Source organism: Toxotes jaculatrix, chromosome 10, assembly GCF_017976425.1.
Source record: "Toxotes jaculatrix isolate fToxJac2 chromosome 10, fToxJac2.pri, whole genome shotgun sequence".
Lineage (NCBI taxonomy): Eukaryota > Metazoa > Chordata > Actinopteri > Toxotidae > Toxotes > Toxotes jaculatrix.
In genome coordinates, this window is record NC_054403.1 from 23,108,499 (window position 1) to 23,127,377 (window position 18,879).

At 40.5% G+C, this 18,879-nt stretch overlaps 1 protein-coding gene across 1 annotated transcript in view; it reads right to left on the reverse strand.

The window, feature by feature from the left end:
• si:dkey-237h12.3 (teneurin-3) overlaps positions 1-18,879 on the reverse strand; it is a 121,353-nt gene that overhangs the window by 28,979 nt on the left and 73,495 nt on the right. Inside the window, exons 11-17 of the mRNA XM_041048018.1 lie at positions 14,851-15,036; positions 10,318-10,464; positions 9,593-9,809; positions 5,474-5,593; positions 3,247-3,508; positions 1,954-2,221; positions 780-923 (exon numbers count right to left, since the gene is read on the reverse strand). Of these exons, the coding sequence (XP_040903952.1) occupies positions 780-923; positions 1,954-2,221; positions 3,247-3,508; positions 5,474-5,593; positions 9,593-9,809; positions 10,318-10,464; positions 14,851-15,036 (1,344 nt within the window). The remainder of the gene's footprint in view (positions 1-779; positions 924-1,953; positions 2,222-3,246; positions 3,509-5,473; positions 5,594-9,592; positions 9,810-10,317; positions 10,465-14,850; positions 15,037-18,879) is intronic.

Genomic DNA, 18,879 nt, shown 5'->3' on the forward strand with positions numbered 1-18,879 from the left:
CTGACAGTGTGAGACTAAGCACGCTGCTGAAGGCCACGACTGGAACCCTGACTATTCTCAAGATGAAAGGGACACAAATTGTGTTGGACAACTGGAACAACAATTGTGAGCTGGAGTGGGTTTAATGTTAAAACAGCGGCCTGGCAAACTGACAATGCACACTACCCTGAGGCCTACTTCTTATAACTGCAGTCATAATACTGCCTGCACAGTTGTAGCATAGCACTGAATTCCCCAGATTATAGAGTGACCTCCTGGTACTGTAACCCAGCAATGACTCAATGCATATGTACATCTGATAGTTTCATTATGCATGTTTCACTTTCTCATGTCTCTGCACCAGCACGACAAAGACAAACTCTTGTCCATTTATTGTACTTGGCGATTAAAGGGATTCTGATTGATGACAGAGCAAGAAATTAATTTAGTTTATTGAATTAATCCAGGAATTAAACATGACGCCTGTTCATCAAAAGCACAAGCCTTCACGAGAAGTCAAAAGGCTGTCTTCTTCCTAAAATAGCTGAGTAGTGTGGAATTGTGGCGAGCCCTGCACCCTGGTGACTTACTCACTGATTTATTCTATCATTACTGTGAATGATCAGCCCTTCAAAACTCTCCTCTATTATCTCCAGATGGGATGACGAACCATATTTCATTCTGATTTGGATATTTATTGCGGTGATTCAGGGTAAAGACCGCCTGTCTGTAACCCTAAGAGGCCACCTATCTCTGCCCCACAAGAACACACATATACTGTATGTATGAACATTTCTTACCGTTCTGAATGTCCAGTATGTGGTGTTTGTCTAACATCCACCCCCCCATGTTGGAGGCATCCAGTTCATAGCCTTGTAACGCTGCCGTCCTCTTCTCCCAGAGCACCACATCAAGGCAGGACTCATATTCATATCCCACTGACACTGAAAGTAATGACAGCAGATGCCTATGGTGAGCAAGGTTGCAACCTCCTTACCTGACGCTTATGGCAGCAATGAGGCTTGTACTCTAAAAGACATTCAGCACATGTTGCGGCTGTTTTCTGTATTTGCTGGTTCTGTTTTCACATTGACTATTGTAATTTTCTCCAGCTGGGATGATTTTAGGAGACCCGTGGGGTTTTTCTGCGTCTCACCTGCACAGTTTGTTTTTTATGTGCTCCCCTCTCATTTGTCTGTTTTATCTTGTGCAAATACAAATAAACTGCAACATGAAATAGCGTGTAAAGTGGCATGAATTATTTAAACAATAAAGGCTCAGATGGAGCGCATTATGGTGAAAATCATAAACGCTGTGATATGGTCACAGCAATAAGCCATGAGTGAATCCTGTTGATTGCCAGGGTTGTGAGGTTTTTCTCTGTAATATGTGAGCGGCAGTGCTCTAACATTCATCCTTCTAAACAAAATCCCTCAGCCTTTTTCAGACTTTGACAACTTTTTGTGTAGTTCTGTATAAACAAGATATTATGAACATAAGATCATCCTAATACATTATAATCCTTACGATTTAAGAAGGTACTTTAATCATTATTTTAAAGAATTCATAATTGAGATATTCTGTTATGTATAATCTGCTAAAAAGATTCTATTAGTATCTGTCTATTGACTCCATGCTGGATCTTTGCAGACCACTACCTCATAAGGCAATATTTTAGTCAGCGCACTGCTACTGAAATATCATACATGCAAAACAAAGAAGTCAGCAAAAGAGCAGTTGCCTTCAAAAATGCAGCACAGGGGGATTTCAGGATTTCACACCACCTGCTAAATCTTTATTGCACATGGTATTCAAAGCCCTCCCTGACTAAATAATCCTCAATTTAAAAAAAAAAATAAAATCAATCTTCAAAAGTTCAACCAAGGTTCAATGCCTGAAGGCACCGCCAAGTATCTGACAAGGAACCTATGCTTACACAACATCTTTAGTCGGCACTTCACAGCAGGAACTCACCCACAGCCTCTGCCAGGCCAAAGACCTTTTGATTGTAGGCGTCTGTTTTATCCCAGATGAAGGTGTAGGAGAGGTCGGGGAAAGCAGGGAAAGACTTCTGGAACTGACGGCCCATGACGGCCACCATCAGGTGGACCTTCATCAGGCCAAAGGGGAGACGGTCCTGGGTCAGGAGCACCTTGAGGATGGGCTTGTAGCCAGCTGCCCTGGAGCTCAGGTAGACCAGGTTGAGGTCACTGCCTGGTATGGCCACTTGCTCATGAAGGACCTATGATTTTAATTAGCAGTCAGACTGGTGCCAAATACTCAGTGTGAAGTATAAGTAACAGGAGGAACAGGAGTTTGCTGGTGTTTAATGTAGAGGTTGACTAATTACTGTATAAAATATTAATGTAATGTAATATATCACATCATATATGGCACTTCCGACATTTGGGCTCAGGTCAGAACAAACCATTATTGTCATGTTAGAGAAACGTTGTTGCCATGGTTATACAGAAGGCTATTATATTCTATGCAGTACAGTCAATCATTATAAATTTATGTTGAGTAGCCAAAATATTAAAAATAAATTCTTATGCCAAATCACAGACTACATTAGTCTATATGCAAATTGAGCTAACTCCACAGGCAATAAATTAATTCTTCATTATTAGAATCTGTGAGAAAAAAAAATACTGTTACTTGAACACCATGACTCCAATAATTGACAAGTTTTACTTTTTATTGTAGAGTGCCAATTCTTGAGCAGGTAGCATCTTGGATTGCCTCTAAGCTCATACTGAAGCATGCCCTCACAATTTGGATTTTTTCCCTCAAATGTTACACACAGATTTTTCTGTTCAGTTCAAACAGCAAAAGCTGCAGAGTCACATTTTGCATTTGGGGATTTTCAATTGTGATTTGAGCCAAATGGATACAGACCAAATCCTGAGGCATGTAACCTCCATGCGATGTGCCCTCAGAATTTATCTGTGTTGCTGTGAGACAATTTATGGCTTAGTATTTGGGGAGACGCCTGAATTCAATCAAAGCTCAAAGGCAAACTGAAAGGCAAATCTGACTCTATTTAAAATAAGCGAGAGAAGCCATGGTAAAAGGAAGATAACAGCATTATCGTGACTCTGCATTTGTGTATTTTCAACACAGCAGCTTGTAATGTTGGGATCGAACACGGGTTAAATTATTAAAAGTCATTCAAAGCAATCAGATACGAGAAGAAACTTGGAATTGAATTACATAAAAGCCATGTAATATGATGCCTTTATGTCACCTCTGTGACAGCAGTCTCACCTGGGTCTCGGGGATGATGGGACTGTCCTCTGGCGAGGTCTTGTACAAAGTGGAGAGGGGAGTGGCCAGGATGAGGGGGCTGGGTCTCAACAAGCCAGTCAAGTAGCAGCTGGGGATGTCGTTTTCTTCCCTCTTCATCACCACTGTGTCCATCACGTGGAAAACGTTCCAGGGCAGCCACACTGTGCGGTACAGCGTGGGGAACGGCGCACGCTCGTAACTCAGCGTCAGAGAAGCGCCGCCATTGGCCAAGAGGTCAAACCTTAACAAATTATCATTAAATAAAAACATGGAATTACACTGTAAAACACAGACAGTAACTAATTGGATAAAAACTGTTTATTAACTATAAATATACTAGACTCAGAAGTATCAACAGAAGCTTCCTGGCTATTACAACTTGGTTCTTATTTTCATAGTTCTAGCACGACCACATTACATACTCGCTAAAGTAATTGCTGAGATCTGAGAACATGGCAACATCATAACATCAAAATCCGATAGGACAAGATATACGAGCAGTCAGATGATCAGACAATTTGTAAAGAAATCACTGGCTTCAACAGCTCATATAAACCACTTTATTCAGAAACTGATCCCACCCAAAGTAATCTCTGTGTGCACACAACTGCAGCTCAAATAGAAGGTTAAAGGTAAATCAGGAAGATGCTTTGCATGCTGTTTTTTTTTTTTTTAAAAAACCTGTAGGACTAAATGAGTCCTTCGGCTTCTTGCCCACTTGCTCACTTTTCCACATTTCAGCAGTTAGGATGGTGTGTAAGATGTTTATTATTACCAATAAAAATGATGGCCAAAACATAAGGCTGTTATAATTTTGTAATTTAGTAGCAAAGTAAATACTTGTTTCCAGACTAAGCTTCTTCAATGGCAGAGAGAACTTTTCCCTTTCAAGTGTATTCCCTCTGCACAGCCTATATATATTATTATCATTCACTGAATCTAATTTATGACTTTTGTTTAATCAGGCATGGCGTAAGAAGACACTTTCTGGTTGAATTTGGTTTGGAGTCTTGAGTCCTAGGAGTTTTCTCTGGTGAACTGGTTTTAATTAGTACGACATTACTCAGGGAAAAGTTACTGGTTTGGAAATGAAGGGCGAGTCTTTGAAGTGCTGCTCTATATATTCGGCGAGCTCCACTACCCAGGGGGGTAAAGCATCTGTGTGGTGACATTGCATGCATTCACATGCACAAAGACACACACCCTCACAGATTTGAGTGCGTATGCACATCTCTCATGCATGCACCCACACCCAGAATGACACACACACACACGGACACACACGCCAACAGCCAAGCTGTGCAGCTGACCTACAACAGCTTCCTTCTCGAGCTCTCTCCACTTTGGGCAGTGGGGAGCTCACAGCTGCAAGAGGCCAGGCTTTGATGCTGCCCCCCCCCTCCCTTCTTAACACACTGAGCGGATCTGTTGGCTAACCAAGTGTGATTATCCCCGACCATTTATCACGCTCCTTGTCAGAAGAGTTACAGGGCGGAATATCTGAAGAAATCAGCTAATCCTCAGATATATGGGGACCCAAGGATTGTGCTTCATAACAACAGCTGTACAATTCTCTGCCACTCATAAGCCTTTTATTCCAGACTGTCAAAACATAAACATGGCCTCCATCTGCTGAATTTGAATGACGGCCTGGTTCACTATCTCCGACGAGCATCTGCAAAAATAAAGCTCACGCCTGAAGTGAACCCTTCCTGTAAAATATGTGACATACGTTTGTCTCGTATGTATTTGCACTCCCATTATTAAGGACCTGCCTGTGGTAATAGCAGGAGAAGGTCAGACAGTAATCCCATGTTTTACTACACCACGGGCAGATTGATTCTACCCTTGCTGATTCAATGCATTTTAAACAGCCTGGTTCAAAATGGCCTCCACCACTGTGACATTTGCATGAGGAATTGTTCTAGGGCACAATGTGCTGCCGTTTCGATTTGTTTTGAATGCTTTTTGGATAACTGCCAGACGACTCTGTCACTGCCAGACAGCTTTTTCTGCATTTTTCCATACTAGTCTGGGGACAGCTGTGCAAGCCATAAATAAATCGTTGCAAGGGCAAAGGTGGAACCTAAAGGCTGAGCTGCCTGCGAGAAACTGCTCATGTTTATTTGGACATGTAAATCAGTGTTGATAAATGCAGATGTGTCCCTGCATACTGCACCTACTGGTGCATGAGAGAGTCCCTTACATGCCATCTTGCCGCGTGATGGTGTAGCCGTACTCTGGGTAGTGCTGAAAAGACACGTTGACCCCAATCAGCGGCGTCCCGTCTTCCGTGAGGACCTGACCCCGGATGACTGATGCCAGGCTGTGTGGGCAAACAAACACAGAAAAGGCTGAGTAAACAAACAATGCCAGCCGGCATCAACAAGTGGCCACGGCATCAACGCTGCTAACAACTGACATTCCTTTGCCAGCAGCATGAACAGAGAGGTATGATTTACTGACCGATAGCAACTCACACACGTCGGCGGTTGTTAGTCATGAAAATGCCACCTTACAGAGCACCTCCCTATGTCTGTTTACAGCTTTTAAAAGCCCATAATTCATTCAGAGGGATAAGGTTTTCACGGCATCAAGCACTGTAAAGATTTTGCAGAATCTTGCACATGTATTGCAGCATTTATATTCCCAGAGGACACAGAAATGAATGCATTTTTTTTCTCATGCTTAAACCCTAATTCCATTTTTCTATTAGAATTATTATTATTATGTAGAGACAAGATGCAACATACAAAGCATGTACAGCTCTTAGGGAAATTAAAATTTGTGTGGCCAGCACAGAAAACAGTGGGTATTACAGCTAAGAACGTAAAACACACAGAATGTTATCTAGCCAACATGAAATACACACAGTTAAATTATCAGTCTGCTGAGCAAAGTCAACTTGGTAAATGAAGTGTACAATTTACCCATCAGTAGGCATATCACATGAAATTTATGCATGAAATATTCACAGTATTGTTATCACTATGACCTTGCTGAATTAAGAATTTCCCCTAAATTGTATTTTTGAGAGGATGTGATCCAAGCATGATTATTCTTTGCAAGTACTTTTACTTTCAAAAAAGAGGCTTTTGTCAGTGTCATACCCAAGTCTTGTGCTCGCTAGCATGATAAATGTCTGTGGTGATACTTGTGATGAAAGATAATATATCAACAAGAATTGTTTCAGAACGAGCTCTTCAGCTCGGTTACAGATATCCTCTTGATGTGAGAAGTTGCAAAGCTCTGCGGCTGACGTGTCAAGAGGCACTTTATAGGAATTCAGAACAACAAAATGCAATGCTGGAGGCAAACTGTCACAAATAAAAGAAGCGAAAAGGGGTTTGAAAAAAGAAGTGCAATGCCATAATACAAAAGAATCACCACGGCAGTTTGGAAAGGTGAAGCCATAAATAGTGTAGATGTGAAAAGAAATTAGAAGTTGAGTAAAAAAAAAAAAAAATACAAAATGTTCAGCAGCGAAAAGCTAAAATGTGAAGGTTTTTGTTGGTTAAAAAAATATGTCGTAGTAAAGGTAGGAGAGAGGTTTTCTGAACAGAGATCTTCTTTTCCACTGGTAGTTTTTCTATACATTCCCACCTGGTGACTGCCTTATATAACCCACCTACTGCTACCGGTCAAAGAGCAGTGCCAACACAGCAGGTGGGGTGGGTTAAATACTTCACTTTAGGGCACCTCTATGGTAGTTAGTCTAGCATGGTAGAGCATTACTCATTCACTTTCCCCATCCAGATTTTTTGCCACTGGCAAATTGATTTGCTTCTGGTCAAAAGGCTCTCCACCTCCAGCATCCTCTCCTTTGCTTTTACGTAAAAAACAGTATTTTCATTGACGTTTTTGCTTCATAAATCACAGACACAGAAGGTTCATACATGATTAAAGCCACAGATATCCTTTGCGATTATTCAACATGACTGCTGGCCCTTCAGGTAAAACTTGCCCAACACTGCTTCTCCTTCCTGTACTCTTAAGTGTGAAGTCATTTGTTAAGTCAGTCCTTTGTTTGAAAGTAAGTAGAGGAGACAATGCGATATTTCTTCATCAACATTTAATCATCCCCCACTTCTCAACCACAGAGCAGAATTTTAAAAGTGTTCCCTCTTTTGTGACTGGTAGGCAAAAGATGTCTCATTTTGCCACTTTATCTCCAGGTAATTACGTATATAAGACGAGAATGATCAACAGCTCTAACCTCTCTTATTTCCCTCCCGCTCCACACCTGGCACAACCATCTCCCATCCTTTATTTACCGGCTTGGGGAACAAGGCCACTTAAGAGCCCCGGCGAAGGTTCACTCTTTCTTCCCTGTGTCTCTATTAATCTTTTGAGAGGCAGACGGATGCTACAAGATCAGAACCCCCAAAACAAATGCCAAGTCACACCACCTGCTGAGACCCCAGAAATGAATCATATAATTCATGCATTATCTGTCATTGTCTCACGCTGGCTGCAGAAAAACACCATCTGAAAACCCAATGGGAGACTTGTGTGGGGACATGTGATACGGCTGGGGAACTAGTGGTGGTGGTGGCGGCGGCGGAGGGGGATGGGGGTACTAAACCACAACACATGTTTTATTCTCTGTGCTATACGAGGGACAAATTTACTGCCGAGTTCTGAAACCTGACCGCACACTGAAATCAGCCCCCTTTCTCTTGGCTTACACAATGGATTCTTAAAAATAGAAGGAGAGGAATGACCTCTAACTGTTTCCCATCCCGCTACCGTTAGACATGAGATACTCCACGACTAGGCATAACAGTCACCGCTGCCGTTGGAAGACTTGACGCTCCGCTGGCATTGTTCCAGTGCTTCAGAGACTTTTTTATAATGTATACTCTGCAAAGGCTGGCAATAAATTATTCACCTTATAACCTCAAATACTGTTTGAAAAATATGGGTCTCCAAACAAACTGCCACTACTAAATTCTACTTCATTATGTGACTCTTTCCAAAAATGATTTCATGTGTGCAATCTTTGTGCTGATAAGATACAATAAAAAAAGGTAATTAATTTAGACATATTTAGTGGTATGCATGTTTGCTGAGCTTCTAAAATGCGCCATGATGTTTTGACTATAAAACTAACTTCTACAAGGAGATAAAAAGGCAAATGAATATTTTGAGCAAAAGAGCTAACGCCACTGCCAGACATGAAATCGACAGTAAGCTGAAGACAATGAGGATGGGGATTACTGAGAACCCGGCTGGGGGGGGAATTGCCTCATTCTATATTTTCAGTAAAGCATGCTATTTACATAAGGATTACTTTAAACTATTGGAGGAAATATTCCCAAAGCCTTCTGCACATAGTTGGCAATCATTTTCCTCTCCATCAGTCACAAAACAAACTCTACTCCTGATTCTGAACAGATGTGGCGGTGCACTTGGAGGAGAAAAAAAAACAACAAAAAAAAACAGTATAACTACATCTCCTCAGTCTGCACATTGATGTAGCCCGATAGTCTATTAATGGGGGAAAAAAAAGTCTTCTTTTCTTTCATATCAAACTTTTCAGTCAGTGTCTTTTTATATTTAATCTTTATATTGATAAAATATTTAGGGATCAGCAAAGTGGCTACAATTCATCCTGAGGGGAACATAAATGTCTGTCCAAAATTTTAAGGCCACCCAATAATAACATACAAAACAAAAAAGTCCATTTAACCTTGTTTGATGTTACAGTGCGAAACTGCGTTATCTTCCCAGCTCTTTGCAGACTCTTTGTTGATGGGACTGATTTAATGCGTTTTTTTGTTGGAAAGACAGGTTTCTAGAAATAAACCCTTTCTAGCTAATATCAAAGAGAAAGTCTATGTAAGTGTGTCAGCCTCGGATTTTCAAATATACTGTGATGGGCAGCTTGCTGATGATAACAGAAAAATAGTTTCTGATGAAAGATATACATTGTCAGTGCAGTGTAAATGGTCTCTTCAGTGAAATGTTTACTGTGCTTTTCTTTTCAATTTGGAAAACCACATGGTCCTGTTGTCTTGGCGTAAGAAACCTTACCCTGATGTGTTTACAGCCATAAAGGCTGCTCTTAGCAAGGAACAAGTTCACCCTTGAGCTACTTAGTCTTCACTTCTAAAGAATAAAAAAAAAAAAATGCTTGTGGAAGCGAGACCACTGTAAACACACTTGTCAGTGTGTCTGCAAAGACAAAGAGATGTTAGATTCTTTGACGTTTCAGAGTGGCTGCACAAACACAGGTGCCTCTCTCCAACTGGTAATGAGACAGCTTACAGCTAACGTGATCCCAATAATTAAAGAGCTGTCAGTAATTCATTAAGCCGCTTACCTGCTGTTGAACGGGTTATCCCAGGATATCACATGAGTGCCGCTGGGACCAATCAAAAAACTGACGCGGTCATAAAAGCCCTTGGACATGGGCTGGGTGGCTGAACTCTGGCCCTGGCCTGCAATGGCAGTGGGGTCAGGTGAGCCACGACAGTAGGTCTGACCCTGGCAGGAGATTTGAGTGCAGCAGTCTGGGTCCATGCAGTCAACGAGCCCATCTGGAAAACAGGAGGGACAGTCGAGACAGGGAGGGAGAGCTTTGTTGACCTGGATGCGCTAGGGTCTGACAAAGGAAACGTGTGAGTATCTCCATTTACTGCGTTGAGCTCCTGTGTGCACAGATGACTTCTAACATGAACTGAGGTTCATTAAAGTGACAGCAGAGCTGACATGAAAGTATGAACTGTATGAACCTCAAAAGTTCTGGGCTTGTTGATGGGGCTGGGGAACAGTTTATTAGAAATCCAGCTTGTATATAGTCTGAAAAACTCTTTATAATTGATCTACTGTATATTTTAAAGCGCGTTGTTTAACAATCTGCTCTGCTACAAGATTTGCATATTCTTTCCAGTGATGTTTTATGTATGATTGATTTGTTTTGTTTGTTTGCACTGTCACTGAGGAGCCACATCAAAGCCAATTTGCTGTCTGGCACAATAAGTGATACACACACAAGTTTTTCTGAGGCTAAAAGACTATTTGTACGAGGCTTTTTCTTTTTCCTACCTCCCTCATTATCCTTGCCATCTGAGCAGAGTGTTTCGGTCGCTACATCGCATCCTAGCCCTCTCCATCCTGACTGGCAGATGCAGTGCCAGACGTTCTGATCCAGGACGCACCTCCCGTTGTTGTTGCACAGCCCGGGGCAGCCGTCTGTCAACACATCATGTACGTGTCAAACAGCCATGCAAGTCAGAGCAAGAAAATCAGGAGCAGAAAGGGAGGGTGGGGGAGAAGACAAGAGCGAAGGGTGGGGGTATTTAGAGTGGACAGGGGCAGAGGTGGGACAAAAATGATAAAAGACAGTATTGAGTGAACATACAGTACGATACACCTCTGACAGGACTGGGGATGTGGGGGAGGGTGTGAGGAGTTAGTCGTTTCACATGAGTTTCAGGAGCATGTTCAGCTACACTGAAAAGTGAAATGTAATGGAATAAAAAAGGGGGAGAAACCTGCTGAGCTGTTCACTTAAAATCAATAGGCCAATGGGAAAAAATGCATGCTGAGTCAAATCCTCATGGCAACAGGAGGTCTTTATTTTTATTTTCTTTTGTTGTGTGTTTAAATCATTCCCTTTTGAGATCAAGTGATGTATTTTTATCTATTTTTATTTCAGTTTCATGAATTATCATAACGGGATTTTCTTTCAAGGGCAGCCTTAGGGTCAAATCACAACAATTCTGGATTTTCTATTTTTAATCTGAATCCAGATTTAAAGGATTCGCTGTTTTGGAAGTTCACTTATTTAGCCTGAAAATAATTAAAGTAGGAATAGGCCATTGCAGATGTTAGAAATACTCATGTGAAGTAACAGCAACATCAAAGGGAAAGGGAGGTATATATGTAAATAGGAGAGGAAGTGTGGGAAGAAGAGGGAGGATCGAGAGTCTCTACATTTACAGAAAACAGAGCACTTTCTGCCAGATCGCATTCCTTCTAGTGGAGGGTGAAGACAGGGAGCAGAAAAATGACTAAACCACACCAGTTTGGGGCGTTTAATCTGGCAGACACAGGGAATTAAGACAGGGTGGGGGAGAAGGGACCGTGGAGTCTGGTGTGAGACTGGTTAACACGGACAGGAGATGAGGGGACATATCATTATGATCGACTCGGACATAGAACAGGTGTATATACGCCGTGCTAGGAAAGACAGAGAAAAGGGAGGGATTGTTTGTGACAATCTCCCTGGGGGGGGGTAGTGGTTCAATTTACCTTTATATCCTATCTTGACTGCTCCTATTACACGACCGAGGAAAGGGAAACATTTGGAAAAGAAAATTACTTATCTCTGTGGTGGCAGAGAGCTAAGACTGACAAACACATTTACTTATTGTAACTTACAGGGAGCACAAAAAGTGTGAACGGCTGCTGGCATAAAGCTGATGTACCTGCCAACTTTGTTTAAATATTTGGAAGAAGCTTTGCAGGTAGTTTTCCTGAAGATTATCGTTGCCTTTTCCACGTTTTAGCTTCTGCTCTAATTTCAATCTCTCGACTGTGTATGTAAATCACAGTCAATATGGTGATTGAGCTGAACAGCTAATACTAAGTATGAGTGACAGGATATGACTGAGCTTCGAGCTCACCCAGTTTTTTTTTTCTTTCTCTATACAGAGTTCACATTTTTTTAAGCAAAATAAAAGTGTTCAGCTGGATCAGAAAAACATCTTGCATGAAGAGTATAATTCTCAAGCAAAGTGAAAAGTGTTTTTTTTTTTTTTTTTTTTTTTTTTTTACCTGATACTCTGGAATCCAGGGCTATACATGTAAGCCAAGAGGGATGTTGGAGAGAGACAGATAGGTAGGCAGACAGGCATACAGACATAAAATAGAAAAGAGAACGAATATAAGTAGGAGTTAGGCAGAGAAAGGCAAACAGAAAAAACAAGTAGAAAACTGATTTGAGAGGCAGGGAGAGACAAAAGAGACAGAAGCTGCAGATTTAGAAGATTAGATTCATAGTTTAGCTTCTGTGAGGGGAGAAAAATCCAGTATTTGACAAACTTAGAATGTAGATGTTAATTAAAGCAGCAAGTGATTAATCAGAATAATGGATGCTTCCATGGTCAAAATCATCACTTTATTCTGTAAAAGCGCCTTGGATGGTGATTATATTTCTCTCCATAGGAAGCAACATAAATGAATTCAGCATCTTAAGCTTAGTAAAATATTCATTGTTAACACTCTCCATCTGCTTTGCTTTGCCAAAGCAAGACAGACTAACACAAAGAGAACACACTGTTTCTCTTGATATGTGAGTGTTACAACACTCTTTGTTTTCAGACTATATGAGCCGGTTTTATCTTAGCCCACTTCAAAACATTTTACTGTCTGCTTGTCAGGAGGTATTGTAGTCTCACCCTCACTCTAATATGAACGCATCATGAAGCAGAATACTAAACTTCTTCTTCTTTTTTTTTTTTGTTTCAATTTTGCTGTCATTTCCACTTCACTGATTTCAACAACTGCATGGCAATGAACCGGCAGTACACTAAAACGAATCAGAAACACCTTAGTGGTAAACTGCAGTGCTGAGAAAGCAGTGACAATGGGTTAAGCCTTGCATATAAAACAGGATCTAGATGCGTGTGACAAAAGAATGGCCAAGGAAGTCCTCTATTCAAGCTCTGGCCATGTAATGTGATTAAAAGGCGCTTTGTGAAAATGGCAGTTATTCAGGGTTTGAAAGACAAAATAAGGTCCCGGTTCCCCAAAAAAAGGTAATGCATTGCCTATTCATCCCCACTGCATCCAAAGCAAGGAGTTACTTTCCTGACGGGAGCCTTAAACAGGAGGAAAGAAAGAGAAAATGGACGGTGCATAGTCGCCCCTGAGGAAGGAAAGATTAATACGATCAGGAATGTGACCCCTCCAACAACTCCCTCTCTGCAGTCTCCTCTCCCCTCAGAGATGGATCCACGATATGGGGTGGGGGTTGCTGATAATAGAACTTGTAAATACATAATTAGAGCTCAATAGTTTGGAGTGCCAGATCTCTGTTTCTCAGGGAATGTGTCGTCATTGAGAGGTTGGAGATGACACTTGTGGGAATGCTGTCTGACGTGGCGTGTCAGGGTTTAACTACAGGACCTTTGACAGGGGGAAAGGTGTCAAGGAAGTCTGAGTTAAAGGTCAATAGGAAGTGACATCTTAGAACTCATTATCCTCATTAATGCCAGGTGAAGCACTGCCATTTCAGAAAAATGATATTCCAAAGAGGCCTATCCGTGGCTTTTCAGCTCCCTAAATACCTGCCCTTGACTTGCTAATACAGGAGCATCACTTCAGCAGTGTAGAAGGTGGAATATCTAAATGGATGATAGAAAATTTACAAAGTTGCAGTGAGGTGCTGTAAAAAGAAAGAGATTTTGAAAAGAGTAGAAAAGTGAAGGACAGTTGGTCAAAAACAAGGATGTATCATATTTTCTAATTTCTTTTCAATGGGACAGATGCTTAACAGTTCAATTTGAGTTATAAACCATAACCTTTGAATATAAAATAATTCATTGTCATTCTCTCTATTCTCATAATTGAATATTGCTTTTAACCTATTGGACATTTAATTTGAACATTTACACATGCATCATTTTTTGAAGTTGGGGATCTCTTGCCAAGAAAAACTCACAGCTGAAGAGGAGGTGCAGCAAAAGGACTTTGCTAGCAAAAAAAAAAGCAATGTAAAACTGCAGCATTAATATGTTAAGATATAGTCACCATGGTTAGTCATGGAAGAAGTATTCAAAGCTTTTGCTTAAGTGAAAGTAGCAACACCACAATGTAAATATTCTCCATTACAAGTAAAAATCCTGAAAAAAAAAAAAAAAAAAACACAAGCAAACATTTTTTTTAAGGAAAAGGACAGAAGTATTACCAGCTATGTGTATATTTATATCTTACATTCATTATGCACACTGGCCTCTTTAAGAGTGTTATATTACTACATTTTTTTATTCATCTGATGAAATAATATGTTAAGTGTTTTATTGTCACATCTGCTCAAGATGGAGTTCATTATAAAAGTGTATGCATATATGCATTAATTGTAGTGAAGTTATTAATACATTCCCTCCCTGAAATCTGGTGGAGAGGGAGAATTAAATAACATAAAATGAAGATAGTCAAATACTTCACAATTGTACTTAGTAAATGTTCTCAGTTACTCTCCTTCAGTGGCTGTAGCCGATCAACATTCAGGAAATAACAAAAAATCCAAAGGTAAAGTTCCACAGAGCCACGGTGATCTCTGCAAACTGAACTGCAAGAAACACAGCAGTCTCTACACACTGGAAATATCACCAGAAACTACTCATCGCTTGTTTGTTATGCAGAGGTACTTGTTTGGAGTAGGTAGGCAGCAACAGAACTGTGTCATGAGCTGTGTCTTTCCAACAGACGCTTGAAGCTGCACAGAAAATACTGACATTCACACTCCAAAGTTGCCCTTTTAAGCCTGTCCATAAATGAATTTCCTGTAGTTCGTGCCCTTCTGTCAAGTGTGTGTAGGTGTACAGTGCTGTATGTGTCACAGCGGCTCACCGATGGTGCAGTGTTCACCCGTCCAGCCCTGGTGGCAGTCGCACTTGCCCTCTCGGCAGACTCCGTGGTCGATGCATCGCGGGTGACAGTCTCTTTGCTCACATTCGGGTCCTGTCCAGCCTTCCTCGCAGTGACACACACCACTGATGCACGAGCCATGGGGGCCACAGTCCACCACACACACCTCTGTCGCAAAAGAAAAAGCCATGGAGACATGTAGATTCTGTTCTGTGAAAAGCCCACTTTTTTCCTTATGTACTGCTATATTTTCATATTCTGCAAAGACACCTCTGCAACTAAGCAAGAATACTTTGATGTTTGTTGAAATGTGTTGGTTTCCTCAGTTAAAATGGGCCAATAAGTTTAACTGTGAACAAAACGTGTTTTCAACGCTATTCTTAAGAAGTGTATTACAGGAAATTCTGACATTGTCAGGCCACAACCGCTAAACATGACAGTATTTAATGAAAAATTACTGCCATCTATTAAAAGAAAGTTTAAAATGCATCATTTTACATGGGAACTGTCAGAGCTTTAACTGCCTTCTCTTGCTTTATGGATCTCAATGGATTTTTCATGTACACAATTCTTATTTCGTGTAGACCAGGACACATAGGTGACATACAAAATGTCAAGAGCATCAAAATGCAGATGAAATGCAATTCCCAATCAACTTTTATTCAGCTGCCACTTTGCCAAAATACACAATGAATAGTTTATAAAATGAAAAAAGTGAGCATAAGTCTTCCTCTAAAACGCACCATATTAATCTTGATATATAGTGTTATTACTTTTATGGGAACAGGCAGTAATAAAGAGCCTTAAATTCTCAGTGCTTGACATTTAATCTGTAAATTCTGTTCTCTATAATGCAGAAAGCAACACCCTCAGAGTGCATTAAAGCCAGTTTAAAGGCGTGTGTGTTAGAATGCACACTGAAGAGATAAAACTTTAAACAGAGCATCAAAAAGAAACAAACTGCGCTCTAATATGTGTTCTTGTGAAGGCAGATGGATGATATCTGATTCACTTTACATCGACTTTATGTAAAATTTCCTCAGCAACAAATTATGAAGGACTTCAATTTGCTTATCAACCAACGGGTCCAATCAGAATAACAACCCCTTTTTGCCATCTTAAATGACATCAAAGCTTATCAGACAAAATGTAAGTATACTCTGAATAATTACCCTGGAATAATAAAGAAGCCAATTTTTCTGAGCACAGGCAACACAGGCTATTATTGTCATTTTTGTTTCTGCAGCCACTTTAACTAATCTTTATCAGAGTAATGTCACAGGTCAGCTTATTTTCTCATGAGTGCTGAAGAAAAAAAAAACTCATCACTCAAAAAGTCTAAATTCAGAGCACAAGAACAATGAAATACTGCAATTACTGTGTATCTAAAAACTTCTGAAACAACTAATTTTCAAGTTTTACATATTCTGAATGCTCATTTCCATAGAGTCTTGGCAGAGTGAGGCGGGGGTTATGGATTTGAGCAGGTTCTTCAACGTGTTTTCTTCAAGTGCTGAGCGTCGGAAACAGCCGAGCAGCTGTGAATCTGGGTTATCTTCAAAAAAGTAAAATTCAAATGATTGAATCCATATTTGGGAAGTAAATCAGTCTGTACGCGGCTAAAACTGATGCTCAACAAGCTGTGGCTGCTCTTGTGTGAGAATAAGAAATGTTCATTTACTGGAACCAGGAGCTTCTATCAAAGTTTGTGAACAGAGGAAAGATAAAGATTTCCGTTGTGACAACAGGCTTCAGTGTACTAGAGCAAAGTGGCTCAAGTATGCCCTCAAATTTTAAGTGAATAGATGCTCCAGGAAATACGTAGCACCGTAACTGAAAGGTTACATGGGAGAATTTGCCAAAATGTAAGAAGTCATGGATGAAATATCTACTAATTTTATTCATGTATTTTTATTATTTTCTAAGCCACTCCACTACCACTGCTTTGCCCACTCTCATTCCTTTTTCTGAGGCTCTTTTAACTGTCTGTTTCCAGCTCTCTGAATAGAGTTTTTCTTCGATTGAGAGACCTTGGATGGTTCTGATTAAGTCGAGCCGGCACTGTAGAATATTAAGCATGCCTCTGGAGGGGAGTCATTCGATTCCAAAGGGATACCTCCTTCCCATAGAATCTATGCAATCAATTTTTCATTAGTGCAAAAGTGTTTATCTGCCTTTAACATGCCCCTGACTCGAGCTGGATAGGGGTTGTGGGCGGTCGATCCATGCTATGCACTTGTTAATTAAAGTTTATTTAATTGAAGAAGAACCGCAGCATTAATTAAGAAGGAATCCTCCTCCCACCCAGGTGGGTAAACTCCCCAACTTTTGGGCTGCATCAAGGCCAGCCTCGTCAGTTCTACTATTGACAGGCCTGAGATATCTGGCTGAGTGAGAGGACTGTGTCTGGAATTTTGAAAGCTGTAACTGCATAACAAATTACCTCTCTTTAGAAAATAAGAAAATAATGTGTGACACAAAAGAAAAGAAAAGAAAAGAAAAAAAAAAAAAAAAAAAAAGCTGTTCACCAAAACAATCATTCTTTCTGCTTGGGCTCTGACCAAACAGGCTGCATGCTGCTTCAAAGGGTCTGCACATGCATCTATCATCTCTAAAGTACCATCACGCCTCCTTCTGTTTTAATTTTCAATTGAATTTCAGCCAAGAGAAATGCATGTAGATTCTGACAGTAACAAACTGCAACTTCTGCTTTTAATTGTTGACTCAGTGCAGCCATTGTCTCTCTCCCTGGGTTTAACGCAGAGAATGGGTCTATTCTGCGGGAGGAGCCGGCGCATAAATCACCTGAATCTCAGGTACAGATAAGAGATGGGAGGGGCCGGCCCTTAAACTAACATGTCATGTGCTACCTGTGTCAAAAGGCAAACCCTTTGAATACAAAGGTGGTAACAAATGAAGAGGCTCTGCTGCGAGCAGATGGGAACATATGATCATCTCCTCTAATCTGACATAAAGCTGAAGCTGCTATAAAATCAATTAGCAATTTTGGAAAACATTCTGAACAAATCTGAAGTTTAAAACAACACACTTTTGTGTTCAGTTTAAAAAAAAAAAACAACAACATATGCTATGTCACACAAGAGAATCATGCCGAGTCAAAGCTTTGCTGCTAACATAGTCTCCATTTCAAACCAACACATGCCACAAGTGCTGATTACAAAACTTTAAGGGTGTGATCACACCCACAGTTTGATTCATTTTGTCCAAAACATAATGAAGCAGAAGCATTTTTGGTAATTTAGGTTCAAACCGCAAGCAGATCAAAATCTGTCACAATTGCCGCAGGGATCTGCGTGTTGCTTGATAACTGAGATCAGTTCTTGTTACTCAATTTAAGCTAAACCACAGATTTTGTTTTCTAATTTAGCTTCTCTGGTGAACACACAGGAGTAAAAGAAGAAGAAGACAAAACTAGACATAACTAGAAGTCCAGACTGAGGTTGGCCATCAGTCCATTCTTTTGTTTTACAACACAGCATCTGTCTCCTCATAACCATGAAAGCTTTTTTTTTTTTTTGGTTTGTTTCCTGTCGTCAGTTCAGATTACTTCCTTTCCCCTGCTTGGAAAAGAGATGAGACCTTCTGAGGCATCTTGGTGTGTCTGTGTTGTGTCAGTAGAAATGTAATGTTGTTGTTCATGTGGATAGAGGAATCAAATTACTAAAAAAAGACAAAGTTTGTATTGAAGTGACTAAATGCGTTTGATGTGAAATACTTTCTCGTCCCTGTAGCTATCTTGTATTAGTGAAAATATATAATTGTTTCCTATAATTGCGCCCCATCACATCAAAGCAAAACTTAATGCGATATAGGAGACATGTAACCTAGAGCTCATTAAACAGAGCTTACAGTACTGTAACATACAGTACACAGCTCATCAGATTAAAAACTTCAGTCAGTCAGGCTCCCATTCATCATCTCTGGTGTACACCCTGACTATGAATCAGTAGGACATCACAAATTAATAATTTTGCTTCCTTCACGTGTACC